Consider the following 26,541-nt stretch of genomic DNA (forward strand, 5'->3'; position numbering starts at 1 on the left):
TGCTACACAGCTTCCCAAACATCAGGATCGGTCTCTTGGTTGGTGTCGGCGGTGGTGCTCCTAGTCTCAAGCACGACATCCACTTTGGAGATGTTGTCGTCAGTTCTCCAGGTCATGGAACAGGTGGTGTCTACCAATATGATTTTGGTAAGACGATACAGAACAAAGCTTCTAATCATTCGGGTTTTTTGAATCAACCGCCACCACTACTACGCACTGCAGTCATCGCTTGAAAGGCTGAATATGAGAGCGACGGACATTGCATTCGGAAAACTATTGATGCCATCCTCACAAAAAAGTCAAGACTACGAAAACGCTATAGCCGGCCACCGCTCAAATCTGATCGGCTATACAGAGCTGATTTCGTTCATGTATCAGATAACGATGAAACAGATAACGATGAACCATGCAATGAGTTTTGTGGATATGATCTATCAGTCCTTGAGCATCGTCGCGAACGGAGTGAAGAGGAACAGGACCCCAAAATCCATTATGGCGTGATTGCATCGGCAAATCAATTAATGGAAAATGCTCTGATTCGAGATACGCTTGCCAAGAACAACGGAGTATTGTGCTTCGAAACGGAGGCTGCTGGGCTGATGAACCACTTTCCCTGCCTTGTCATCCGTGGTATCTGCATTATTCGGACACTTACAAGAACCAGCAATGGCAAGGTTATGCTGCAATGACTGCTGCTGCATACGCGAAAGACCTTCTGGGTAGGGTACCACCCAGTCGTATCGAAGCTGATGGGTCGGTCAAAGACGTTTTGTCAGATAGTCAGTCTCTATCAAGCCGCTTTTTTGTCATACGTACTAATCGCACTGGAGCTGAAGTGAGAGGAAAGCTTGCAACGATTGAATCTAAGATCGAGTATGTCAAACAACTCACTTTTTATCAACAACATCAGGCTCTTCGCGACCGGAAAACACCGATTGATTATGCCTCACAGCAAAATGATTTGTTCTACTGAATCTGGGCGGCACCGGAGAGTGGCTGCTCTGATCGATATGTTTCATGGATCGAGTGAATGGTAGAGAGTGTCCCCTGTTCAGTCATGGTGGTACATGTGTGCATTACAATTCCAACCAAGAACAGGAGTAATCGTCAGAAGATATATCAGAACAACCGATACACATCAAAGACAACCTGCCTACACCACAGATTAGACTGTTGGGGAATTTCTGACTGATTTACGTCAATCTCTCGAACTCGTGTTGTGTTCTAGAAGCATTTTTGAATGACTGGAAGGTCATCACTCAATACATATCAGAACTTTAGGAAGCGGTCACAGATACGGCTATTGACCAATCGAGTGATTTGGTCATCGATTTGGATGTCCATTCAACCATCACTTCATCGGCAACGATTATCCGGTCAAGTCTCGCAATTGTGGGAGCACAATGTCTCTGGAGATCTCGCTGCTCATCACTACCTGAACATGGTAGTTTAGATAACTTTCGCGAGCTCCTTTCATAGTAGGCGTATGTTGTCATGGGACATCTCAAGAGTCCATGATGACAATCTCTGACATCAGAATCGTCGCGGTATCATACTCGAAGATATACGGAACCGTTCTATCAATCGGTGTGGTGGAGGTATTGACGTTGTGACAGATAACGTGCCCTCATCGGGCTAGCGTGCATGATTCGCGTTCGACGCGTTGACTATCAGAGGGACCGAAGACATGATTTGGACATCAGCTCAACACAACCTCATCAACAGACACATAAGAGACAGCTGATAATGGATACCTTGTAATTCTTAGATGATCTTTGACCACCCCTAGATCGAGATTTCTTAAATCTCGCAAAAACCCAGCATTGATGAAATATCCAAGGCGCGGGCCGCCTTTCGACAATTCTACAATACCACTGTTCGGATATATTTATCCGCCCGTTGGAGTTCAGTACTAGATGGGAATCCCTGGGTAAAATCCCAATCGATATACACCAAAACTTAAGTGCAGGTAAAGCTTACCCGAGCAGTTTTTGGGATATCGTTAAGAATGGCGAGATCGTATCACTTGCGGGATTCGTGACCGAGCATTTCGAAAGAACCGGTCGACCATTGCGAGTTGCAATAGACGAGGCAGGATGGCGTTTCAAGAATTTGAGTGATGATTTTGTCTGGAAAATACGTGAAAGTAGGTTCATGATTTCTTAATTTGTGTGGCTAGTCCTCCTTTGGGTTGAATAAGAGAAAAGTCAAGGATGTCATGGTCTAGGCAGGTAGAGATGTGGCAAGTAGACTAAGCACCACAGCTGACATGCGAACTCTATAAGATGAACCAGCAGCGAATCCCATTGAAAGGGGGGTCTTGTCTCGTCTGTTGAAGCTCATGCGAATGGGCATCCAGCCAATAGTCATCTTCGACGGGCCATCTCGACCATGGAAGCGCGGCAGTGCTGCCGGCAGGATCCATTGGACGAAGATCGACTTACTTCGCCAGCTCCTAGATGCACTCAAGATACCGCACCATCGTGCCCCAGCCGAAGCAGAAGCCGAGTGTGCCAGACTGCAGCAAGTGGGGATTGTGGATGCTGTCTGGTCCGATGACAGCGATGTATTCATGTTTGGAGCCACATTACTCATCCGCGATTACCGAGAAGCAGGCTCAAAACGCGCCAAGAGTGACACGCATGTGCAAGTGTATAGAGCCAAAGACATCAAGACGCGCTATGGCCTTGACCAACCGGCACTCATCCTATTCGCGCTTCTCAATGGTGGCGACTACGATAGCAAAGGTTTGTCTGGTTGCGGACCTGCGACAGCACACAAGGCTGTTAGGTGGCAAGGTGGTCGACTTGGTCGTCTGGCCAGTGATCTCCCGTTGACGCAGCTTCATGTCTTAAATGATGCGATTCGAGATTACTTCGAAGACCATTTGGTGAACGGGCAGAAGCTGCAAATCCTTCCTGACTTTCCCCGCGATCTTCATGTCAAGAACTATCGTACACCGAAGGTCTCTACTGCAGAACAGTGTTATAGTCTTCGAGCCTTACAGAATGGATGGGACACGCCCATTGATGAAGGCAGGCTGCGTCCATTTCTCCGCCAGCGTTTTCAATACAGGGCGAAAGAGTATATCAGACACATTGTGCCTGTAATGCTTGTTCAGCACCTCCGGCGACTGACCAACGTCTACCCTAGCACTTTTGGGATCATGCTACACCATAAGCGAGGTAAAACTGCTGAGGACTACAAGAACCGTGTCATTGCTCACTCTTGATCCGTTGCGCTGCTCTAATCTCAACCTCGGGCTCCAACCTCCCGACGAGAACTGGAGTATCTGGACCGACAAGAAGGGAAACAGGTGGAACCCGGGCGAACATATTGAGGCGGAGATTCTGACATGTCTGCTCAAGCGAGCCATCGGATCGTCGGAGCTCGAGCGACTGCAAGAAGCAGCTGGACTGTCACGAAAGGGTAAGAGAAAGAGTGGTGTGGCTACCGAGGAGATTTCATCGGCAGTCAAGAAAGCAAAAATCAACGGCTCTTCTGGCAGGCCGGGAGGTCGTGTACCAGATGTTGCCAGACTTCCGAGCACATCTGCCCGTGGTGATCTCGTGGTGGAATCACGAGATCCATCCTGGAAAAGTGCCCAGACTGATCCAGAAAAAGCGTCGCCCGCAGACCTTTCGGGTGATTCACGCTTACCGGTCAACGATGAGTTGCCAAAGTTCCGCAAGCCAAGGGCATTGCAAAACCTCTCCGTCGCAGAAAGTGACGCGCTACAACAAGAAGGAATCCAGGTGTGGATCACTCCCGGAGTACACCCTGGAGGAGAATCTTCTTCATCGACCCTGGAGCCATCTAAGGTTCATTGCTCGTTTCCTGCGAGGGAAGAAGTCGATCTTGCGTTCTCAGGGAATAACTGTGAATCAAGTTTCACAAATCACAACGTTGATGTACAAAGGAAGAGCTATCCAGCTCCAGCTCACGCTCACGCTTCACTAGCACAGTGTCTTGAACATCAGATACAGCACATATTTGAATCAACTGGCCTTGCAACGGCCAGGTATAAGAGTAGGACCCTGGACGATCGGATTGCATACCAAGTCGCGCTAGAAGATCAGCTGCGTGCTGCACGAACGAGACTCTTGAACACAATCAATGGGAAAGCGCTGATCGTCTGGGACCAATGCATGGAGTTTGCCCGGAAGAGAGATATTACGTCCGCTCAGGATCATGCCTCAGGAGCTGAGGTCTGCAAGAGAGCCAGAGCATTTCTGACGCAGCTTGCGACGGACTTGCGTGAGCACACGGATGCGTTTGTGAACGCATGCGCTTCACGGATCGTCGATACATCCTCTGAGGTGCTCACGGACCTACATGGTCTGAAGAGTCTACTCCCAATGAACGACAAGGACTTGAATCAGCTCAAACTAGCAAAGAGGTTCGAGTACGAGGTTGAGCAAATACTGGTCGCGCTTGACGTATTGAGGACCAAGACGCCCATAAAGCCTCAGTGTGGACCATCGAAACCGAAAAGGCCAGCGGTCGCTTCGGCACCAACACACCCGCACAGTATCAGAGGTCCGTATCCACCGCCAGTCGTTCAACCTCATGCAATATCTCCACCAGGACCTTTAGCGGTGAGTCCTCTTAGGCAACCACTTGGCAGGGAGCAAGAGGTGCCCCCGGAAGCAAGAAGAAGACTCATCGCACAGGCACGCTTGCGTCATTTTGAGACGGCATCGAAAGCACCAGCGGGGCAAGCAGTAGTCCCTGGTGGGCCTGTTGTTACGGCGGCACCACAGATCTTGCCGACACTAGGGGTTCGAGGAAGGCCTGGAATAGAGAAGGAAAGAAAATCCACTGTAGTCATAGATCTCACCGATGACTAGGTGGACACTCCAGCATCGCATTCCTTGACCCTAAGAAGACTCTGTTATATCACTTTTCCACAAGTTTCATGACGTCTCCCTGTTTCCCTATCACTTTTGCACATTCAGCCATGTCAGCGAGGATGCCATCGTACATGCGACTACTTGATCCCGCTCTTCTCTGATACGATGATATACGACATGTGATAGTAGTGATGCCAAGGACCGAGGGATTGCGGAGGCGGAGACACGAGGTCCGAGCTCATCTCCGCCATCAAGGTTTTGGCCGCAGGTTTCGTGAAAAAGATTATGGTTTTGTATAATTACGGATAGACCTTGTTACGAGCATCTACGTTCAGACTCAACTAGAACGATCAATCCTCGGAACGAGCAACAAGACGAAGAAGTGACCAAGTAGCCAGACAGTTGTCTTCGAACATTACATTCTGAAAAGTTTTGAGCGGCTTCCTTCATCCACAAAACACACCGAAAATGGTAAGAACCCGCTCCTTCCCTCTACTGAGTGCTGCGAGCATCCATTTGAGACATGTGTAATTACCATGCCAAGTCAAGACCAATATCTAATCCAACCTCAGGCACCAATTAAGAAACGCGCCGGCATGCGCGCCAAAATCGCCGCCAAATCGCGCCCAGCAGCAAGCTACACACCCGCCTCCAACACAACCATCTCGGACCTCGATGCCTCCACAGGAGGAAACAACGACAGCAACGACCACGACGCCAGCTCAGCCTTCTCGTCCTTCGCGAGCAGCAAGCGCGACAAGCGCATCATGAAGCACTCTGCGTTCATGTCCAAGATCGAAAAGGCGAATAAGAAGCCTTCGAAGAGAGGTGGGGCGCGGGGCAAAGCGAGGGAGAAGGAGAAGCAACTAATGGTGAAGCTCGAGGGGTTGGTTGATGCGTTGCCTGAACTTGAAGAAAATGACGATGATGATGATGATTGGGAGGGCATGATGAGTGAAGACGACGAGAACAGCAATGATCAGACGAAAACAGCAAAGGAAAACGACATGCTAGGCGCTTTAGCGAGCATGGTCAACGTGCGGAAATCGATCAAGAAGTCATCAAATGACACGACGGGGGTATCAGGCAAAATGCAGATGAAAACGCTCAAGTCTCGACCCGGTGCGGCCAAGAGAAAAGCCGCGCTCGAAGGCAAGGAAATGGAGAGGTTCGGAAAGAATCTCGCGCAGATGACTGCTGCTGTTACTCCTGCTGCTCCTGTTACTGCTGCTTCTGCACCTGCTGCGACTACTGCGAATACTGCTGCGACAGCGGAGGGTGATGCTACTGCAAACAGGTGGGCAGCACTCCGAGGCTTCATCGGGCAAACAATGGAACAGAACCCTCAATTCGGCATCAAAAAGTAAACAAGCTCAAGAAGGCATTGAATGCGACGCCTGAATATACGCCGATTCTGAAGGTTCAGCTCTTCGCTGCAAAACGCCAGAGTCTTAGTTGAACAATTCTGTATGCACATCTCCGAGGAGAGCATCAGGAGCGATGATCGATTTCGTTTTTCACCAAGGGCGAGCACATGCCGTCGAAATCGCTCTGGCAGGGCCGTCCCGAGATGCTCCTCACGAGAACTTTGCGCATTTGAGCTTCCAGAACGCCGTTCCTTTAGAGAGGCCGGTCAAAGGGTCTCGAATACCTGGTGTGTGCGTTCTTGACTTTAATCCTGCGAAGGTACATGAGGCATGCTTGCCGATACAAGAGACTTTTGTTGTAGCGAGGAACTTGTCCTTGTACAGCGCTGTCGGACAGTCCGTTTGGCAATACTCATGTCTGTCGCTCCATGAATGGACCCTTGTACTATGACGAAAAATCAGTAGACGGGCATCTTCTGGGATCGTACGACAGTAAGCAATGCGTGACTCGCTCGCGTCATATAAGACATCTAAGTACATAGACGATCAATTCTGGTGTATATACAGTACACGAATGACAAAAGTCCGTCTACAAGAGACCATTCTAATTGTTCTTTTTATCATAAACACCGCCGAATATCCTCTCCATCCAGCCGGATATTCCAGTCAACGGCTTGACTTCGGTCAGTTCTTCATAATCATCAATCTCCTTGACGTCTCCGCCCAAACTGAGATCTGCAGTACCCAGTCGGTGGTACTTTGTCTTCTTGGCCCATTTCCAGCCGAAGAACGCAATGGGATACAGAACGAGGAAGGTGTAGTCCAGGAAGAAAAACTTCAGGTCCCATTGGCCGGGGAAAAAGATGTAGAAACCTAGCAGCAGAGTCATGAGGAAGGTCATGAAAATGCAAATGTACGCCGTGTAAGGTTGGAAGATGCCCTTATAAGGCAGCGAATCCCGCGAGCGGCCTTGACGTTTCATGGCGTAGTAAAAGTGAACATAAGTAATGCATGTCGTCATGTAGTTCAGCAGCTGATTCGTCGTGACCAGGTCCACAAAGTAGTTCATGACTTTCGCCGAGTTGTCGCTGACGTTGAGCAAGGCGAGCAAGCAAAAGGCGATGCATGCGAGGACGGAATAGATGGGTACACCCGATCGAAGTGTCTTGGTGAAGATCTTAGGCGCACGGCCTTCCAGAGCCATGGAATAAAGCGTGCGACTGCTTGTGAAGACGTAACCGTTGCCTGCCGAGAAGACCGATGTCATGATGACAGCGTTGAAGAAATGCGGTAATCCAGAGATCTGGAGACGCTGCATGGCAATGACATACGGAGAAGCGGCAGATGTTCCTGATCCGCCCGCCTCACCGTTCAGAATCGCGTTCAGGGTAGGGTCGTTGTAAGGAATGCAGATGCCAACCGCGAGGGCGGAACCGCAGAAGAAGAACAGAAGGCGGAAAGGGAAGGACTTGTAAGCAGCAGGGAGAATGCGACGTGGTGATTTGGTCTCTGCAGCTACCATCGCAATGAACTCTGTAGTATTCGAATCAGCGTGAAGATTGCAAGCGCGCATTTCTGGACGTCTGCTCTTACCAGGACCGGCAACTGTGAACGTTGCGAAAGTGAGACTGCTCAAGAATCCTAGAAATCTGCCAGTGCTTCCGCCAGTGAGATATTCCGCAAAAGCACCCTATAAACGTCAGACCTGTGATCGACACCTGCTAATTCGCGATGAAACTCACTGGGTTGTCCCAATAGCGGAACCCATAACGATCATGTAAGGGATTACCGCCGAGCATGGTCACGATCGTGAAGCCGAAGCAAAGGAAGATAAGGATGACTTTGCCAATCGACAGATAGAATTCGGCTTGGCCGTACCAGCCGACAGACACGCAATTCGTGAGGCTGTTTAATAGTGTCAGTATGTACATACACGGCATCAATCGTATTGATTTTTCACACACCAGTAGAGAAAGATGAGAATGAAAACGGTTGCTTCCACCGGCAGCTTGTCCGTCCAAAAGCCAATCAGGCGATGGAAGGCAGTCATCTCGAAGGGGATGAGCAAGACTTGGTTGAAGAAGAACACCCAGGACTGCGTAAAACCCAGAGCGTCATCTACCCATTCGCCAGAGAATCGAATGAAAGGCGCTGGAACAGGCGCATAGCAGACCATCTCGGCTGTACGAAGACGTAAGTCGTGGGCCCCTTACCAAGACAGGTTCGTAGTAGCTCACCAAAGCATTCATTGACACCGTAGGCCACCATAGACCATATCGCAAAGGCCAAAAACAATCCAGCAGGACCACTGATGGGGAGTTGCGAGCCCATACTGACGAACACCACGGTACCTATCGAGGCTCCAATTGCAAATAGTTGCACCTGCTTTCCGCCGAGCTTGCGCTGCAGGTGGGCAGAGCCCGCAGTGATGAGATCGCTCTCGCCGATCTCGACATCGCTGCCTTTCTGAGAGTCGATAGTGTTAGTCTTCACGTCAAATTTCTCCACCGTGTGAACCTCAGAGACAAAATCATTTGGGGCTGCCATCGATGGGAATAACAAGTAGAGGAGAGAAGTGTGAGCAACGGGGTGCAGATCTAGGAACGATGAATGGCTCTCAGCTGTCTGTCTGTCTCCGCTTCTTGACTAGCGATACAGGCACAGAATATATTTCACAAGATTGATTATGTGCCAGGCTTACCATAGATATGCCTCCGAGTTAATAGAGAGCGTAGACCTGGACTTTCTGTCAGATGCCGTATAGATAAGATATGCGCGGAGCCACCGCGCGCTATCTGTGGGTACAAGACAGCCGCCTATCCATCGGCATGGTTTAGGCGCATGCGGGTCCACGCTTTCAGTGTTATCAGCACCTGTGGCCACTTAATTGTCCCGAAGTCGATAGCGTCATGTGGGTCGTATGATCGAATCATAGGCAGATCCGATGATCTGTACTCACCTTCCGTATGATAGAGGAGGCTGGGGAGGAATGTCTCGTGGAGAACGAGTTTATCATTACTAGTGATGATTGTGGTTCGCGGGGAGTGGGGGGCATTATGTGGGTTGTAATATCCACTGTTAGCAGGAAGATATTGCGAGTCTTGGCAGACGCTGTCCTTGGCGTTTCTGATAAACACAACTCTCTTTTATGGGGTTGGTCATGTTTAACCACAACTTGTCGATAGAAAGTTTATGGGCGGTAGACTCCCAGCCGTGGAAAGGGTCGAGAACCAAGAAGTCGCTTTTAAGCTTTCGTTAGCTCGCCATTCAATGGTTCTATTGCGTGCGGGAGAATCAGCACACGCATATGCAAGCATGAACCCATGCATTCGTGATTGATAGGATATGCACTCCTAATCAGAGCCAGTATACTTGCAGCAATGTCCATATGGCTTGATGCGTACAGTCAATTGATTCCTAGTTATCAAAACAGGTGTGAAAGATGATGAGGCGGCAGGATCATTAACGTGACGACATCGATAAGGAGGGCAATTTGGCAGAGGAATTCTGAGTTTGTGCTCCGTTCATAAGATTTGCATGTGTATGCGTGTCTCTATAGCTTGTGCGTGAGCGATCGATATCTACGAGGTACTGTCCAGCCTGAAACGATGACTTAGCGACTATAAGCATCAATCATCATTGTACAGACCACGACTCCAACCACGCAAACCTGGATATGTGCGTTGAGGCCAGATAAGAAGACTCCATCGCAGTCATCGATGCGTGTGCGTGACGTCTCGGCGTCTCGTGTCTCGTGGTCCATTGGTCGTGCAATTAAAAGATGGGCTAGAGAAATTTACCAAAGGTGTTTGGAATTTGGAACGGTCATCTAATTGAACTCCTTTAATGCGCCGGATCCATTATAGGCAAGTCGGATTGCTGAAGTCGTCAATTAATCGCATGACAGCGAGGGCCCTAAACAAGATACGACTTCATTACGTCCAAATTAGAGATCCTGTCTCCATAGCCAGTCTTCGAAACCTTTCGCATCAAGTCCTTGGGGAATCTTCTCAGTCGACTGCGCCCATTTCTTCGTGGAGCCATAACTCGAGTGTCTCGAGGGCGACTTGACTATGGCCAGCATATCGATAACATCAGGACTTTCGGTTCCCTCACACATGATCCTCTTCTCAAGGCATCTCTGCGCGAAGACTTTCGCTCGGGCCTGATCACTGTGCATATTACACAGCTGGAATGCGTCGTAGTATACACGATGGATCCTGGAGTCTCGAATACCTTCCTCCTCGAAAACTGCCAACAACGAGCGACAGTCAGCTAATGCTCGTTCCGGTGACATCCTCGCTCTTTTCGGATCGCCGATGGCTTCGTCGAGTTGTCGCGCCTTGCTTTGTCGCGCATCACTGAGCTCCAGCTCGTCCTTGGGCAGTGCGCACAGCTCGCAAGCGCAATCAAAGCCGAAGAACTCTTTCAATATCTCGCGACGCTCTGAAGAGGTGCCACCGACGTGATATGACATGGTGATCTCATCACCAACAGCCATATCACAGATTGCATATACTGTCTCTTTCTGCAAGATTGAGTTCCAAGCCTGCTGGCAATTCGGCTTGCAGCTATGATTAATGCGAGCGACAACAGGGAAAACACCTCCTACGTCTGCACCAGAACCCAGAGGGTACGCATTGGATCGAATAATATTGCTGAAAGGATCTTTTCCTGGCCGATTGTTGTGTAGGGTGAGAAATGCTCGTTGCGAATCCTTCGGCAAGGCTCTGACAATGGCTGCAATTTGTTTCTCTTCGGTAATGCCTTCTGTAGTGAAAAGTGGACTTTCACTTATGATACACGTCCCAGGGGCAATACTTTGACTCGCGACCAGTCCTTGCCCTTTTCCAGGAATGGCTTGTTGGTTGTACAATATTGTGCTGACTGTGTTACCAGTCCATGACGTGCCCGACGCCATATTCGCCTGTTTGTACTGGGGTAGTGTGATATCTCAATGTACGATGTATTGACAAGATTTCAAGGGCCGCGACCACGCTGCCCTGTCGAATACAGAAAAAAAGCATGTCATCCGATGAAATGAGATGAGTACGATGACCTTACAAGGCGCCTCACATTTGCGACGAAAGACTTCTTGCAGAAAAATGCGCAACAGGAGGATCAACGATCAGCGATCGGCGGTAATTCTTCGGAGTCGACCCCGGCTTTACCGTATAAGGATCCATGGGGTTGGACCGGTCGATCTATAACAAACCACGATGGACCACCAACTCGACGGGGTAAAGTTGGGTGGAATGACTTACGGTTTCGCTGTACATTGGGCTGTCCAGTCGATCTTATATTCGGGCTACGGTGAAGAACTCGGCTCGATGCAAGAACAGAGCCTATGTGACAATATGTCGACTCGCGATTGTCTCCGGACTTGTCAGAAGAACCGAGAGCTTTTGAGACTCAGCAGATGGCATGATTGGGTGCGGGACTCGGACAGATTCGGCAAACGAAGATGAAGAGGTGGATGAGGTTCATATTTTGTAGTCCAGTTTATGGTTCGAACAACATCTTACAGTAGATACAGTACTTGTAGATGCTGACCACTTGCGCCTACCTTACCTTATGCATCCTATGAATAATGCCAAGATTAGCCTGACATGAATCGAGCATCAGCGGGAGCTAAAAGACCAAATCTGGACCGTGCATCTATCGAGCCAATGAGTTCGATTTCTTTATCGAGAGTCCATCAAGCTTGTCGTTGTGATGGAAAGCATCCAGCTCCGTTGATAAAACCTTTTGTCGATATTCATGCTGATGCAGAGATGCTGCACCTCTCTTGTATAAGGACCTGTCTCCCTTTCATGCACATATCACTCGAGCATAAGACGAATCATGGCAACTAAGGTAATATAGGGCGGATGTTGGATCACAGAATGCTCTGCGTTCCGTTAGGCAGGTTTCGAGCACACTGGCTCGGCAGCTGATGCAACCCTTGATACATACACTGTGGCCTCTGCATGCAAAGGATCAGATAAGCACAAGTGGGGATGATTCACTAATATGACTGATGATTATCCTGTCTTTTGTTCTACAAGGACATGGACGTCGCCCATCAATCCAGCCAGACCATTGATACTGTAGTCGCTGCTACTGACCAAACGGACAAGTCGAATGCTGCAGTGTTGTAAGTCTTGCCACAGCATGACGCACAGTGTGTCGCATGATCTACGAGAAGGAGATCCTTGGCGATAAGGATGGCACCCATTGCGATAGCACCAAGATCACGGTAAGAAGGGTTTACAGGCAGTAATCATCCGGTAAATACAGCCAAATGTGGTATCGAGTTCCGTCAAGAGCCCAGGGAAGTGCTACAAGCATGAAACACCGTTACAGTCCCTCTTATGATTGATATAGTCGAGCAATAGGCATACTTCATACTAGCCATTTTAGACGTATCTCCGCCACAAAACCTCCAATCATCATGTCATCTGCAACGCACACCCTACCCGCCTCTTGGTTTCGTAGTTCTCCACTGTACCAACTGGAGAGAAGGGCGGTGTTCCTACGAGCCTGGTATCTTCTGGGACCACAGGTGAAGTTCGAGGAGGGAAACCCTGTCAGATATGAATTTGCCCAAGTCGCAGTGACAGTCTGTCCTACTGCTGGCTCCAGCGACAAGCGTGACATCAAGGTCTCCAGAGATTATGATGTATGAGATCGCATCGTCTCGAAACTTGCTTCAACCACTCATTATATTGCAGGGTAAGGAACTCCGAAGCCATCTCACAAAGACTGGCCTGCTCTTCACAACAATCTCCGACGAAGCTCCCTCGTTCGAAGACTTCTTCCCCGATCTGGAAGAGACACTAGACACTGTGGATTTCTCCAAGAGGCCATACAAGCGCAGCATCGCGTATGAGGGCCATTTTAACTGGAAGACCATGTTAGAGTGTCCTGTACTTGGCTGAGGATCTCAAAGAACACTAAACTGATGCTTGCTCGTAGGGTTGATGGATACCAGGAATGCTTGCATTGCCAGTATACTCATCCGGCATTTTCTGTCCTTTACCCCCCTACATTCTACAATGTCATCAACCACTCTAATTGGTGCCGTCACATTGCCGATCCCAAGAAGCCAGATGACGGTCTCTTCTTATACTTCTTCCCAAACTGCACCTTGAACGTCTATGGTGGCGGCATGTCTACCTTCCGCGTCTGTCCAACGGAGGAGCCGGGAACCACTCGTATGGAGTTTGACTACTTCCATGTCGAGTCCGGCGAGAAGTTCGAGGAGTACTTCAAATTTGTCCGTCAGGTCGCACTTGAAGACTACGAGTTGTGTGAGAAGGCACAGGAGAATTTGGAGAGAGGTGTCTACTCCGAAGGCATCCTGAACCCCGTGAAGGAGTCCGGAGTTGCTTGTAAGTCAAATTCTGCCCTTTGCCATGTCAAGTACGAAGACACTAATGCTGGTATCAGACTATCAACAACGTGTATTTGAACTCGTGACAGCACAGTTCGACAAGGACAGAAAGGAGAAGATGGCTGCCTCCGAGCTTGACAAGGAGCATCCGGCTGGCCCAGACGCACGCAGCCTTGTTGTTTGAAAAGCCATTGCTAGGTGTCATATAAGCAATCCAATTGTATCCTGAACCCGATACAAGTATTTACCTCATGGCCTCGGTCAGGAGCGATAAGCAGTCATGGTTAATTTTATCTATCCATGTCTAATCCTAGTTCTGCGCATTACATGCACCAGGAGTTTACGATCACGTAGATTCAGCGTCACCCAAGATACACTGGGAAGTACCCACCGAGGCCGAAGCCATCCGTCATCTTGCCGGTATTATGAAAGAAAGTGAGGGAAACCCATTGTATCTGACGACAGATCGTGCTGAGGAAAGCATTATGATCAAACTTTACCTACAATTCGTCCTTTCAACATCACTCACAGGCTAGATCCCACATAACCCAAGAACAACACAACCTAGATCACAAGTATGAGTGTAGGCATGAGTATGCAGTAGCTTTCGGGGACAGCGATAGGAAAGCCCCTCACAAAGCTAATCCGAGAGCGCTTGAGCTTTGGCTGGATAATGCAAACCCCGTCTCTGGACTGACTGCCCCATACTGAGCTACCCAGATCAGATCAAGACGCTCAAGAGAAATCATATAGAGAGTGCTATCTAGGGTGCGCTGAGTTCTATTGATTGATCTGCATGAGTACCCTTGTTTCCCTGCGCATGCTAGCGACCAATGAAACGTTGTCTATTTGTGCCACCCGTACCTCGGAATCGACGGAGGACTTCACAAGTACTGTACGTAGAGTAGATCTAAAGATAAACCCCAGGGAGCACGGTGGCATTTGAATTTCGGGGAGATAGGTTATTTGGTGATCATACCTTACGCTTTGTGATGCTTCCCTGCAGGACTCAGGCGGAGTTTTACCCACCTATCAGCGACCCCGGACATGTGCATCCAAAGGATTAAGAGCTCTATTCTCTTCCTGTTCTGGTAAATCTGTCCAGCTTGTATATCGAGAGCTGGTAAAGATGATGTTACTCCTTCAAAAGTCTCATAGATTCTATATGGTATCAAGAAGTACCATTAGAAATACACGAGGCGGACGGCAATTACTATACTCGAAAATTTGCGCGTCGTGATTGATTGATAACAATGGCGATGAGCGTGTCACTACTTTCTACAGCGGCAGTTGCCACGATCGCCTGTCTGCTCTTACCAAATTTACTACTGTACCTGCTACGTTACTATTCCCAGGACCAATCCCTCAAGGGAAATCATCAAGTCGCCGACGTCAACGACGAGAATTCGGCTTCCGTCAGTCAAGAACCTGATGTGTCCGAGGGATGGTGGACATCTGAGCAACATCTGGCTCTCGAGAAACGTGCTCTTTTCAGCAAAGTATGTATAATGAATCCCCTCATACGATGGTATACTGACGCTCTTCTGTTCAGGCGTGGATCCAAACAGCGCATGTAAGCAGTTTCCCAAAGTCTGGAGCCTATGTGAGCGTCAACACGCCAGCTGGGTATCCCATCTTTCTTGTCAAAGGCAAAGACGATGTCATCCGTGCTTTCCACAATGTATGCCGCCACCGCGCGTACACGATCACTACCAAACCCACGGGATCCAGCTTAGTACTTGGATGCCGGTATCATGGCTGGAGTTACGACACGAAGGGCAAACTAGTCAAAGCCCCCAAATTCGAGAATGTCCCTGGCTTTGACAAGGAGGCGAACAGCTTATTCGAGGTCAAGTGTGTGACGAATGGCAGCGGACTAGTTCTCGTGAATCTTGATTTCGAAGAAAGCGCTCCAGAGCCGCCGCTTCTGGAATGGCTTGGTGTGACTTCTACGATGACTGTGCAAGACAAGTGGGAAGTGGAGGGCGCGTTCAACTGGAAATTGGCTGGTCAGTATGAATCTGCGGAATCGGTTGTCTGGTATTGAACATTTCGCAGAGTCGGCATCATGCTTCGACATCACCGCTGTTGACTCAGCACCAGCTTCAGTGTTCGCCGCACTCCATCTGGCCTACTGGAGCAGTTCCTATCGTCACTCACAAGAGCTTTTGCTGTCGCATGTTGTTTCATCTTCGAGAAGTGGAGCTGCACTTCTTCTTGACATAACGCCCTTGTCCGCAGGTAAATGCAATGTTTCTTGCACTCTGCTCTCTAGCCAGAAATCAACTATGGAGCCTGACTCGATCAACAAAACCAAATCAGAGGTTACGGCAAGTGTGATGGAACTCGAGAGGATCTATCAGGACATCAAGGTCACTGGTGCAACGTAAGTACAGCCGATGATGCTATTGCATCTTGAGAGCCACCCGATGCTAACATAGCCATTAATCAGCATGGATGTGCAAGGCCAACAGACGATTCTGGCTGATGTAGTGAAGCACGCCAAAGCAGAACGTGCGGCCGGCAAGAAAATGTATCCAGCGACCAGACAGGATGCCGTCAGTGCAACATGCAAGATTGCAGACGAGAGTAAGTCAGAGTCTGTAATTGAACTCAATTCGTCTTTCTGACTTTGGGAAGTATGCAGTGAGCTCGAGGCTGGAGCTGCGTCGTCTGCCTGCGGCACTGCCACTGCTAGCTCGTTGGCCTGGTAAAGCGGAGCCACAGGATCGAAGTTGCGTAAATAGCAGCTGAACGAACACCAACTGTCACATCAGGTCTTCTATGGAAGATTCATTACAGAGTATCCTCTCACGTCGGAGCCATGAAATTTTGTGAAGTCTGGTGCTCTGGCAACTGTGGGAGCGCATGACAATGATTCATGTATCTTGGGGATGACGGAGATCTCAGAGCCGCCTATCCATGCCCGTAGCTCCAAAGGCCTCTTCCATAAGGATATAGCCGTCTCAACTGGTCACTGATACCACATACCTATATGTGGATTGCATCAAGAGTATATAGTGTTGGAAAGGAAGGGACTCTGAGACGGAAGCACCATGTACTCCCAACACTGTGAAGCGCTTTGCATAACAATGCTGGCATAGTAGCATATCACAGTCGCAATGTCTAATTATGCATGAGTGACGCTGTGCAGATATCCGAATAACAACAATGTTGGCAATCTTTGGTTCAGAAGGAGATGCGGAGTCTTTGGCGGAGCGCCCGACACTCCGCCTATCTTTGATACTCGAGTCAATTATTTGTCTTGGCATATCCGACAGCCACCCCTATGGTCATATTATGTTCTATCGCTGACATTCGGGAGAAAAGGCGTATTGAAATTATATTTCAATCATAGACTCTCAGTCTAGCAGTCATCCTAAGTCGAGAACGCGATTCTACTTATCTTCTATACCTTAAGCTCCAACAAGTCTTGGCGTTTTACTCACATCATGTCTATCACTCCCGTTCTCTCAGACAAGGCATGTGCCTTTCCCCCTGGTCTTTTCCGTAAGTTGACACTATATCATATCCTTGCAAAAGATTAAAAGTAGAAAACTTGATCACCGAACTTTGCATCTTGTCTGGCTTGTTCTCCTGACTTTCACATGACATTCCATTCTATCCAACGACAAGACCATATCCACTGATCCTACATCCAGACCACGCAAAAGTCTACAACGGCGTAGTCTATACGACAGGTCAGATCGGCGGTGATGTCAGCGGCAAGCTCGTCTCACCGGAAGTCGGCGCCCAAGCAGAGCAGATGTTCGCGAACCTCTCGGCGATCCTAGAGGCCAGTGGATCGGGCCTGGACAGAGTTCTGGCTGCCAACATCTTCTTGACGGAAGAGTCGAATTATAAGGCTTTTAACGAGGTGTACACGAGGGTAGGTCACTACTGGAAGATGATGCAGGCCGAAGATCGTGTCGATGGCGTATATGGCAAGCATAGATTTCTGACAGTGGTACAGATTATGCCTGATCCTAAGCCTCCGCGCACATGCGTCTTCATCAAGTCGCTTCCTGCTGATGCGCTCTGCGAGATGAACCTGATTGCTGCCGCTGGAACTTCTTGATTGGTCCATCATCTTCGACGCAAGTGTGGAACATGAAAGATTATGAGCAGTATGAACGTGCGTGACCTCAAGACGTATTGAATTATAGACACCAAAAAGAACGATTTTTTCTACTAATTCCTTGTCCCGTCATACAATTTTCTTAAAGTTAATCATGCATGTGTGTTCCTGAGAGTTTTCGTCAGCTATTTGCATCTAGTATAATGTATCTGATAAAGCTTACCTCGATATGTGGCATGCTTTCGTCAAAGAAGAGCTCGAAACGCGAGGTTATAGCAGGAGACTTTCCTTCGAACCCTGGTGCGATGTGAGTTGTATAGTTTCTGTATATGGCAGTGACCAAAGTTGTCATTTCCGCTGTAGCGAGGCTAGAAACTGCATTAGTACATATAATTGTAAACATTAGAGCAACAATACTCACTGCATGCCAATGCACATTCTGCCGCCAGCGGAAAAAGCAAAGGACGATTTTGCGGTCATTTGTCCCTTCTCGTCCAGCCATCGATCTGGATCAAACTCTAAAGGATCTTCGTAAACATTATCATTGCGGTTGATGGAATACGCAGATGCGCATACGATCGTACCAGCTGGGATCGAGTAACCATCGATCACGGTGGCCTGATTAGGCATGCATCTGGGCTCCGAAGCTGGCAGAGGAGAATATAGACGCAGAGTCTCCTTTATCACTGCATCTAGATACGGAAGCTGAGCGGCCGATCGTACAGAGGGGAAGTCATGGCTAGGAGAGTCGGGCGAGACGTTTCTGACTTCACGCGAGAGCTTCTGCTGTACCATCTCATTCTCAGGCAGCGAAAGCACCCAGATTAGGAACATCAATGAGTCAGCTGTAGTATCAATCCCCGCCAGGAGGTGATCTGCGCATTCAGATGCCAACTCCAGATCATCCAGACCCCCGGATTTGTTTCGCTGATGATGAGGCCATAGATCAGCGATCAATGCTTGGCCCTTGATATCATCCAGACCATTTTTGGCCACTGCTTGCTTTGACATCTCGAATGCTTGCAGAGCATGCGCTCGGATAGCTGTGTAAGTTGCCGGCTTGGACATTGGTAGCAAGGGGGCGATCATCTTCTCCATCGTCGCTGTGCGAGTATATAGCCATTTTGTGAGCTTCGGAAGGTGCACTGCGAACCACGAAAGCTTACGGCGTGAAGGATCAAGAATGTCAAGAAGCAAGGCACGATGTGCTGCATTGCCAGTCACAGCGAACGTGCCACCGAATTTGGCGCCATACAAGAAATGCGTGATGCTGTCCAGAGAGAAATAGTGCAATGTTGTGAAGATGTCGTTCGGCTTGTCGATGTGATTTTGTAGAAACTCCATGTATTCTTGGACTCTGCTCTCGATCATCGGGCTTATTGAAGTCAACATCTCGGATTTGGAATAAGCATGTGCTAGTAACTTCTTCCGGGCGCCATGGGCTTTGCTCGACTCGAAGGTGAACAGGTTCTGTTTTCCATACACATCAAACATGCGGTAGAAGCTGGTTCTTTCGAAACCACTACCTGCGCCATATATCTTGCGTAAAGAGGTCGAGCTATTGAAATGCACTTCGTTGGGGCCAATGCGGACAACAGGTCCATACTTCCTGTGAAGACTGTCGATTGAACGAGTACGTCGTCCGCGATAATCCTCGAATGCGAGTCGCCATTTAGTGATCGCATAGGATTTCGGTCCAGGTATTTTTCTCAATGGACTGATGAGAAAGGGCTGGAGAACGAAATAGTAGACAACGAAGACAAGGAGAACACAAATTATTGCAAACATCTTGAAAAAATAAGACGTGAACGTCTCTCAGAAATTGCTTACCACGGAACATGATGAAGGTCACTGTAGACTTAAAAACATATGACCTTACATTCCGCAAAGCTTATCGCAGTATGCAGCAACGCGCCGAAGTGAAAGTTAATTAACCATTATCTTGGAAGGAAGTGGTGTGGGGTCAAATCCAGGGATGCAAGTAGTTGCAAAGTGGGGTATGGCAGGGCGTAGACCTAGACGGTCGGGAGGTCCGACAACGCGGCGTGAGGCACTTTCAGCTATTCACGAAGCTGGCATACCCTACTGCAAGTGATGCTCTGTAAACTCATAACATCGATCGATAGGATATCAGGACTCTCAGGCAAGCATGAGACTTAAGGGTTGATTTGGAGCGATAACTAACAGACGTCATGCGGTTCACACAAGATTACAGTCATACTGGGACAATTCTATGTGGTATCATGATAACAACAGTTCAATGAGTATGCATAATTCTTCCCTAGACTTTTTGACAATTGCTATTTTTATGTTTCATGCTTGTAGTACTCCTTGGTCCTCTTCTCCGCTTCCGCGAGACACTCCACAGTGGCTGCGTTGTCTCTTGGGACCAGCTTCACCTTGAAATCTCTGGGTATAGCGACCAATGCAGTCTTGAACTGGTTGTAGTCGACGTAGTCAGTGTTTGGAGGCTCCGACTCGCTCGCAACGATCTTGTAAGATGCTAGAATGCGGATCAAGGCAGAGTAGAGAAGACGTTGAGCGATGAATTGGCCACTGCATGCTCGTGCGCCCGCGCCGAAAGACAGATGACCGACACCAAAAGTGGATGGCTTTTCGACAAAGGGTTGACCTGCAACAATAGGCTCGAGCCATCGCTCGGGATCGAACTTGTTACCGGTGGGACCGAAGTGGTCGACATCTGATTATTAATTAGTATCCGCATTGAAGACTATCCATATATGCATCACAATAAGACTTACCATGGTTTCCTGCTTGAGCGTTGATAAGGATCATGGTCTTTGGAGGGATGATGGCGCCGTTCCAGTTGACCTCGGTCACAGTCTTTCTTGGGAGAGACATGGAACTGACGGTGTAATATCTCCCGGCTTCCTTGATGATGGCATTGAGATAGGGCACCTTCTCGTCCTGAAAGCTGTTCTCCCATGCGTCGCTGATGTTGGGATAGTAGCGCTTGATATCCTCGTATGCTCTGTCCTGCCAGATTTGACCTTCAGGTGTCGAAAGGGAACCGATGCAAGAAGTCAGGGTTCCAGGGATGGTCTCGAAACCTCCAGAGACTAGTGATAGACAGATCGAGCTGACTTCAACGCCGGTCAATTTGGTCTCTTGGTCCTTGAGGATAGCCGCGGAGATACAAGGCTTGTCGGTGCCGGCCTTGATCATATCCCTGACCTTGTCAAGCAAGAGGTTGAGATAGGCGTCTCTGCGGCCTCGGAGCTCCTTTGAGCGAGCATTCTTCTTGTTGTTTGGGATGTAGCGGAGGGCAGGAATATAGTCTTGGTAGTTCTCGGATGCGGAGCGCAGCAATGAGATGGCCGATCCGACGTGCAGGATTTCACGTAGAAGGGTATCATAGACCTCGTCCATACGGATACCGTAGCACAATGTCAATGTGGTGTTGAGGGCATAGCGTTGGATGTATGGCCTCACGCTGATCTCGATTGCGCCGGCCTGGCTGTCCTTTTGCATGTCTCTCACGATGCAGTAGCTCTCGAGATCAAGCATGGGGTAGTAGCCACGCATAGCAACCTTGCTGAGAGCGGTACCAGCGGCCTTGCGCTTGTTCTTGCAGCTCTCATCCCAGGGAGAAGAACCAATAGTGAAACCTTGGGTGGATGAGATTACACCGTGGAAGGTGTAGAGCTTTGGGCGGTCGATGACGGCAGATTGGTTGCTGATGAGCATCTTACGGCAGTCATCGAAAGAGTTCACCACGACAGCGCGAGTGTTGCCGAGTCTGATCTGGAAGACTGACCACTTGTGCTTTCGCCACCAGCCTTCACAGGTTGTGGCATGATCCTCACCAAGCTTGAACAAGTGACCCGCAATAGGAACAGCTCCGGGAATCTCAGGGATTCCCTTGATGTATGGGATATCGGTATATGTGATAGCCTGGGCAGAAGTATTAGTATCGAAGAGACATGTTGCTCAGCAAATCGTGGTCACGCACCTTCCATATCGCATAAGCGACAGCGCCGAGTACCAAGATATAGAGAGCAGATTGTCCTTTTAGTGTCACAGGCAGGACAACGTCCAGAGGAGTCTTTCCCAAATCCATATTAGACGAAGTGTATTCTACAAAGACGCTTTTTTAACTTACAAGGGAAAAACCGAGTCTGTCCTTGCCTTATATTCAATTCGCGTCCGCCAGTATCTTCCAACCTCAGCAGCCCGCGTCCGATGCCCCGCTGCGGTTTGGCCGATAGAGTCCACCAGGGTCAGATAAGACTCCGGCCCAGAGACGCTGGAGAAGGTGCGAGGGGTGCACGGACTGAAAGAGGGGCTTGGCCCGCCGTCCCAATGCTTATGACAGCCGAGATAAGGTGGGGGCTTGCAGATCGGCTCTTCCGCCGAGCTGGGAAGGCGCGCCTCTCCGTGTCACTTTTTGTGTCCTGACCAAATGCCGTGCACAGATTGGACAATACAATCTATTGGTATCCTGTAGATACGTGGGGCATATCATATTGTAGCAATACACTCGGTTGGTCACGAGCTCTCGAATTCACGATAGTATCTGGTGATCCTCTCGTAACTTTACTCACTACCTTACTGAACGAACAATACCCCCCTCCGTCGGTCTTCCCTTCATCGCTTCCCGACGAGCTCGCTTGACCACCGCAGGGCCCGATTGGCAGGCGCAAGGGGCCCACGATTCGCTGTAGCGGCCAACGACATTGCCCTGCTACAGCGGTGGTGCCTCCGACTGCGCGCGACAACGTGAGAATCATTTGATTATGAGCGAGAGTGCCTCTACAGCTTCGCTGGCCCGAGCTAACCAGGCCTGTAAGCGTTGTCATACGCGGAAGAAAAGATGCGATCGCGCATTGCCACAGTGCGAAGCGTGCCGCTTGTCGAGTGTGCAGTGCAGCTTCCAAGATCAGAACGAAGAGAGTGGTGTATTCCTTGTCGCGTGCGTTATGCAATTCGCTTATTGGTAGTATATCACTAACTAACAACTCATAGCTACGTCCGAGGTCTCGAAGATAAAGTCCGTCACTTAGAAGCTCAGGTAGAACTGAGCACAAGCGCATCCCGAAATTCCAGCCATGGACCATTGAGTGAAGGGGGTGGCCTTGACATCTCCTCTAGTCCAGGCCAGATCACTCAGCGAAATGCTGACGGTGACTCTTTGGCGGGCGAGCTGAGATGGCTTTCCCTAGAAGCCACAGCGGATCGATATCTTGGTCAGTCATCTGGTCTATCATTCGCTCGCTTGACGCAGGCCGTGTTGAAGCGTCTCAAATCCGATCAGTACCCTTTTGCATTTGAAAGTGTGCCATCGAACGGTCGAGATTCGATAAGCGTCGTTGAGGCTTCTGCGCCTACTCACGCTGCTCATACCGTGCTCTACAGCAGTGCGACGCTCGATATTGCGTCAGTGATCAGTGAAGAGCAAGCAATCTACCTAGCAGATTGCTACTGGTCGCACAATCACACCCTTTACCCTTTCTTGCGCAAGGTTGCCTTCACGGAGAACCTTTTGCGTATGTATTCCCAGCCTGAGGATCTAGACCTCAAGTCGCACACCTGGCTGTATACTATGTGGATGGTTCTGGCCATTGGGTCAACGGCGCGATCGTCCGTCTTGGTTGACGATGAGAGTGAGTCACTTCAATATTTCGATCGAGCTATGGAACACTTTGAAGGTGCTCTCAGCTTTGGCGCCACTGCTGCCTTGAGCGCCATACTCTTGCAAGTTTCGTACTCCTTTTTCAACAAAGTCGGCCCAAATACTTGGTATCTTGTTGGTGTTGGAGTACGGATTGCAATCGGCGTCGGACTTCACACAGCACCTTCGCCAGCCGTTCAACGGCTACCTTTGGATGTTCAGGAGTATCGCAAGCGACTGTTCCTCAGCCTGTATATGATGGATCGTGTTGTATCCATTGCCCTCGGTCGTCCTTTCGGCATACAAGACCACGATGTGGAGATCGATAACTTCGCTAATGTTGATGACGAGAATGTCCTTCCAGACATGATCCTCCCTCAGTCTACTCTTCGTCCATCTGCTGTAGCAGTACCCTTACATATATTGGCTTTGCGAAGAATCTGCGGCAGGATATTTGAGCAGGTCTACTCGAACAGGAATCGCAATCTGACTGGACCTGAGCGGGATACCATACAACAGAATCTACATCAAGAACTGATCCAGTGGCGCAGGGCCATGCCTTTTCCACTCCCGCAGTCTAAATCGCTACCGATCCCGCAGTTCTCTTCTGCCTGGTTCGATCTCAATTACTATCAACATGTACTCATGCTGTACAGACCTTCTCCACTCTTCCCGGTTCTTACGTTGGAGAAAGTTGGTTTCATCGCGGAGGCCTCATCAGCATTCATCAGTCAAGTTGTTACTATGAAGCGTCAAGGTCGTTATGCCTTTAATTGGCTGAACCTTTTCTCCGTGTTCACGGCCACTTTGACACTTATTTATTCGGTCACTGCTCAGCCGGAGCCACTGACGACCTATCTCCAACGGTGCAACGCGTTGCAGGACTTGTCACATGTTCTCGACTTGCTTGAGACATTTGGGCGCAAGTTCCCATCCGCCATCAAATGCAGGGACATCGTCCAGGATGTCATGGCTCGGTTGGAATCGTTTGCTACGTCTGGCTCACCAGTTACTCCGCGTACGCAGAAAAGCCATGTCTCAGGTCACGGATCTCTAATAGACCTAGAAACCTCAAGCCAGATACCGTCCCGAGGATCTGAGCTGGGCCAGGAGCCCAATGATGAGTCGGATCTGGCCTACCCGGTTTACAGCACCGGCAACATGTCTTACGATGACCTTCAGCAACGAGTCAAGGGTATCGAGTCGCCCTCGGCAAATAGGACAAATATTGACCTGAACTCGCCTGGGGCGCTCGTCGAAGCAGCAATGGCTGACGACTTTGGGCTCTCGTCTACGCCGTTTGGTACGGCTGCGGCTCAATTCATGGCCGCCGGTCTTGGCACATCGGCTGACATGGACCTGGATGAAGAAATGCTGCACTTCATTGGCTCTACGTCGGATGCCTGGGGCCACGGAGGCCCAGAGCTATGACCTTGACGACCGCAAGGATGTCTCTCCTCAAGTCGATATCAATGGACAGAATGAATGGGTTCATAAGACATATCGCTATTCTGAGAGTATACCATGGCTTCTAAGGCTTCATATTAATCCTTCACCTTTCCGGTACAAAGAAAGTCAAATTATCTAGATGGAGCATCACGTCCTGCCTCCACTCACCTTACCAACGGGACGAGTCCTTTTATTCCTGTCCATTAGCCACGAGGATTCTGCCTCCGTCTAAACAAAGACATGTGCCATCGACATAGGCCTAACACGTCCGGTCAGCTTCTCTCATACAAGCACGGTGGTCCTGGGACTTACTCCGGCTTGGCTGCTTAGGTACAATACTGTGCCAGCAATATCTTCCAATTTTCCGGCACGGCGTGCGGGAACCTTGTCGAAAAGGTTGGCAAACATGTTTCCCTCTGCTCCCACCGGGTTCATGTTGCTTGGAACAACTATTTGCCACGAAATTAGCCTTGCTGAAATGCGGGCTTCCGCCGTCGTGTTCCATAAGGTAAAGTACTCACATCCAGGGTTTATCGCATTGACTCTGACGTACCATCTCCCGAATTTGCTCGCGAGTAAGGCAACAAGGTGATCAGTGGCGGCTTTGCTAGTGGCGTAACTCATCAAATCGACGTTGGTGCAATTGTGCATACTGGCGCAACTGCTCGTCACAATAATCACTCCTCTGCCAACATCCCGCCCTTTGACACCACCGGGTAAGTCAAGATTGCCGGCGGTCTTGAGTAGTTTGAGCAATGCCACTGATAGGAAATAGTGTGCTGTTGTGTTGACTTTGAATGTGGCTTCCCAGCCAGTGATTTCCTCATGCGCCCACATGGATTCTTGGAGTTCGTCTATCGAAGCTTTCAAGACATCGCAAGGCTTCGGTGTGTCTCGTCTAATTCCTGCATTGGAGACTAATATGTCGAGATGCGATTCGCGCTGCTTGATGTAATCTGCTGTTGCTGCTATGCCTTCCTTGGTCATCAGATTGCTTGCGAACCCTTCTGCGCTACCACCACGTCCCTCGCCGAGCTTGTTCAGCTCGTCTACGACATCTGATATCGGATCGCTCTCGAGAGCGGTGATGTAGACTCTGACTCCATTTCTCACAAGACCCTGTTATCAACAACATCAGCATGCTGTGAATTTCTCATACGAACTATCTACAGCAATTTCGAAACCACGCCACATCTTTGAATTAAGTCCAGCAGTTTGATGGAATATCACACATACCTTTGCTATCATCAATCCGATGCCGCTACTTCCTCCCGTCACGAGCGCGACTCGGCCCGAGACATCAAAGAGGCTGCCGATCTCTTTCTCTGCCATCGTGAGGTAAATTGTTCTTATTCTCGGGACTGATTTGATCACTTATTACTAGAAGCAACAGATAATTGTTCGTATTGTGAATAAGGCAGATCGTATCTCAGTAGGTGATGAAGTCGATACCGGAAGATAATCGTACACGGTCTATAATGGTATATATCCAATTGCCCTCTACGCTATCTACATATCTCGAGCGTAATTGGGTCATTATTTGTCCCTGCCCAGTCGGACTGGTCCGACAGCTAAAGGGCGAGCTTTGGAGGGGCTGCGAAAGTGGGGACATTCGGGCGGAGAAGTGCCGTGCTGAAGGTCCGATCGTGGCCGGTGGTCCGCGTCGAGTTTCCTGTTGTAGATGGCGGGCAGGTCTTGACGGTAGCCTGTATCGAGGGCGACCCTGGTGTTGGGCTCGCATCTTCTTCTAGGAGTTGTGTTGAGTCGTTCGGAAAGACGACGGTGTC

At 49.4% G+C, this 26,541-nt stretch overlaps 9 protein-coding genes across 11 annotated transcripts; 5 read left to right on the forward strand and 4 right to left on the reverse strand.

The window, feature by feature from the left end:
* Nucleotides 1-5,321: 5,321 nt before the first annotated feature.
* Nucleotides 5,322-6,220, forward strand: AAFC00_003903 (uncharacterized protein; the record flags this gene model as incomplete). The annotated part of the gene is made up of 2 exons (XM_069343450.1): nt 5,322-5,324; nt 5,426-6,220. 2 exons carry the CDS (start codon nt 5,322-5,324, stop codon nt 6,218-6,220), a joined length of 798 nt encoding a protein of 265 aa, XP_069201274.1.
* A 604-nt stretch (nt 6,221-6,824) lies between these two features.
* Nucleotides 6,825-8,924, reverse strand: AAFC00_003904 (uncharacterized protein; the record flags this gene model as incomplete). Of its 2 annotated transcripts, XM_069343451.1 has the most annotated exons (6): nt 6,825-7,753; nt 7,814-7,910; nt 7,963-8,125; nt 8,185-8,401; nt 8,458-8,686; nt 8,922-8,924. In XM_069343451.1, the coding sequence occupies 6 exons, from the start codon at nt 8,922-8,924 to the stop codon at nt 6,825-6,827; spliced, it is 1,638 nt and encodes a 545-aa protein (XP_069201275.1). The 2 variants fall into 2 exon arrangements, with proteins under 2 accessions (XP_069201275.1, XP_069201276.1); XM_069343452.1 differs by lacking the exon at nt 8,922-8,924 and having other exon boundaries at nt 8,458-8,767.
* Nucleotides 8,925-12,653: 3,729 nt separating this feature from the next.
* Nucleotides 12,654-13,779, forward strand: AAFC00_003905 (uncharacterized protein; the record flags this gene model as incomplete). Its single annotated transcript, XM_069343453.1, has 4 exons — nt 12,654-12,881; nt 12,934-13,115; nt 13,178-13,593; nt 13,652-13,779. 4 exons carry the CDS (start codon nt 12,654-12,656, stop codon nt 13,777-13,779), a joined length of 954 nt encoding a protein of 317 aa, XP_069201277.1.
* Nucleotides 13,780-14,848: 1,069 nt separating this feature from the next.
* Nucleotides 14,849-16,309, forward strand: AAFC00_003906 (uncharacterized protein; the record flags this gene model as incomplete). The annotated part of the gene is made up of 5 exons (XM_069343454.1): nt 14,849-15,094; nt 15,148-15,604; nt 15,654-15,981; nt 16,048-16,184; nt 16,236-16,309. 5 exons carry the CDS (start codon nt 14,849-14,851, stop codon nt 16,307-16,309), a joined length of 1,242 nt encoding a protein of 413 aa, XP_069201278.1.
* A 738-nt stretch (nt 16,310-17,047) lies between these two features.
* Nucleotides 17,048-17,673, forward strand: AAFC00_003907 (uncharacterized protein; the record flags this gene model as incomplete). Its single annotated transcript, XM_069343455.1, has 3 exons — nt 17,048-17,105; nt 17,258-17,484; nt 17,569-17,673. The coding sequence occupies 3 exons, from the start codon at nt 17,048-17,050 to the stop codon at nt 17,671-17,673; spliced, it is 390 nt and encodes a 129-aa protein (XP_069201279.1).
* A 129-nt stretch (nt 17,674-17,802) lies between these two features.
* On the reverse strand, nt 17,803-19,461 carry AAFC00_003908 (uncharacterized protein; the record flags this gene model as incomplete). 2 transcript variants are annotated; one of them, XM_069343456.1, is made up of 4 exons in its annotated part: nt 17,803-17,841; nt 17,897-18,041; nt 18,095-18,776; nt 18,840-19,461. In XM_069343456.1, the coding sequence occupies 4 exons, from the start codon at nt 19,459-19,461 to the stop codon at nt 17,803-17,805; spliced, it is 1,488 nt and encodes a 495-aa protein (XP_069201280.1). The 2 variants fall into 2 exon arrangements, with proteins under 2 accessions (XP_069201280.1, XP_069201281.1); XM_069343457.1 differs by having other exon boundaries at nt 18,095-19,461.
* Nucleotides 19,462-19,979: 518 nt separating this feature from the next.
* Nucleotides 19,980-21,754, reverse strand: AAFC00_003909 (uncharacterized protein; the record flags this gene model as incomplete). The annotated part of the gene is made up of 3 exons (XM_069343458.1): nt 19,980-20,374; nt 20,436-21,588; nt 21,647-21,754. The coding sequence occupies 3 exons, from the start codon at nt 21,752-21,754 to the stop codon at nt 19,980-19,982; spliced, it is 1,656 nt and encodes a 551-aa protein (XP_069201282.1).
* Nucleotides 21,755-22,430: 676 nt separating this feature from the next.
* On the forward strand, nt 22,431-24,736 carry AAFC00_003910 (uncharacterized protein; the record flags this gene model as incomplete). The annotated part of the gene is made up of 2 exons (XM_069343459.1): nt 22,431-22,606; nt 22,660-24,736. 2 exons carry the CDS (start codon nt 22,431-22,433, stop codon nt 24,734-24,736), a joined length of 2,253 nt encoding a protein of 750 aa, XP_069201283.1.
* A 208-nt stretch (nt 24,737-24,944) lies between these two features.
* On the reverse strand, nt 24,945-26,086 carry AAFC00_003911 (uncharacterized protein; the record flags this gene model as incomplete). Its single annotated transcript, XM_069343461.1, has 4 exons — nt 24,945-25,013; nt 25,067-25,203; nt 25,276-25,873; nt 25,991-26,086. 4 exons carry the CDS (start codon nt 26,084-26,086, stop codon nt 24,945-24,947), a joined length of 900 nt encoding a protein of 299 aa, XP_069201284.1.
* Between the last annotated feature and the right edge of the window lie 455 nt (nt 26,087-26,541).

Source organism: Neodothiora populina (genome assembly GCF_041146345.1).
Source record: "Neodothiora populina strain CPC 39397 chromosome Unknown canker_contig_16, whole genome shotgun sequence".
Lineage (NCBI taxonomy): Eukaryota > Fungi > Ascomycota > Dothideomycetes > Dothideales > Dothioraceae > Neodothiora > Neodothiora populina.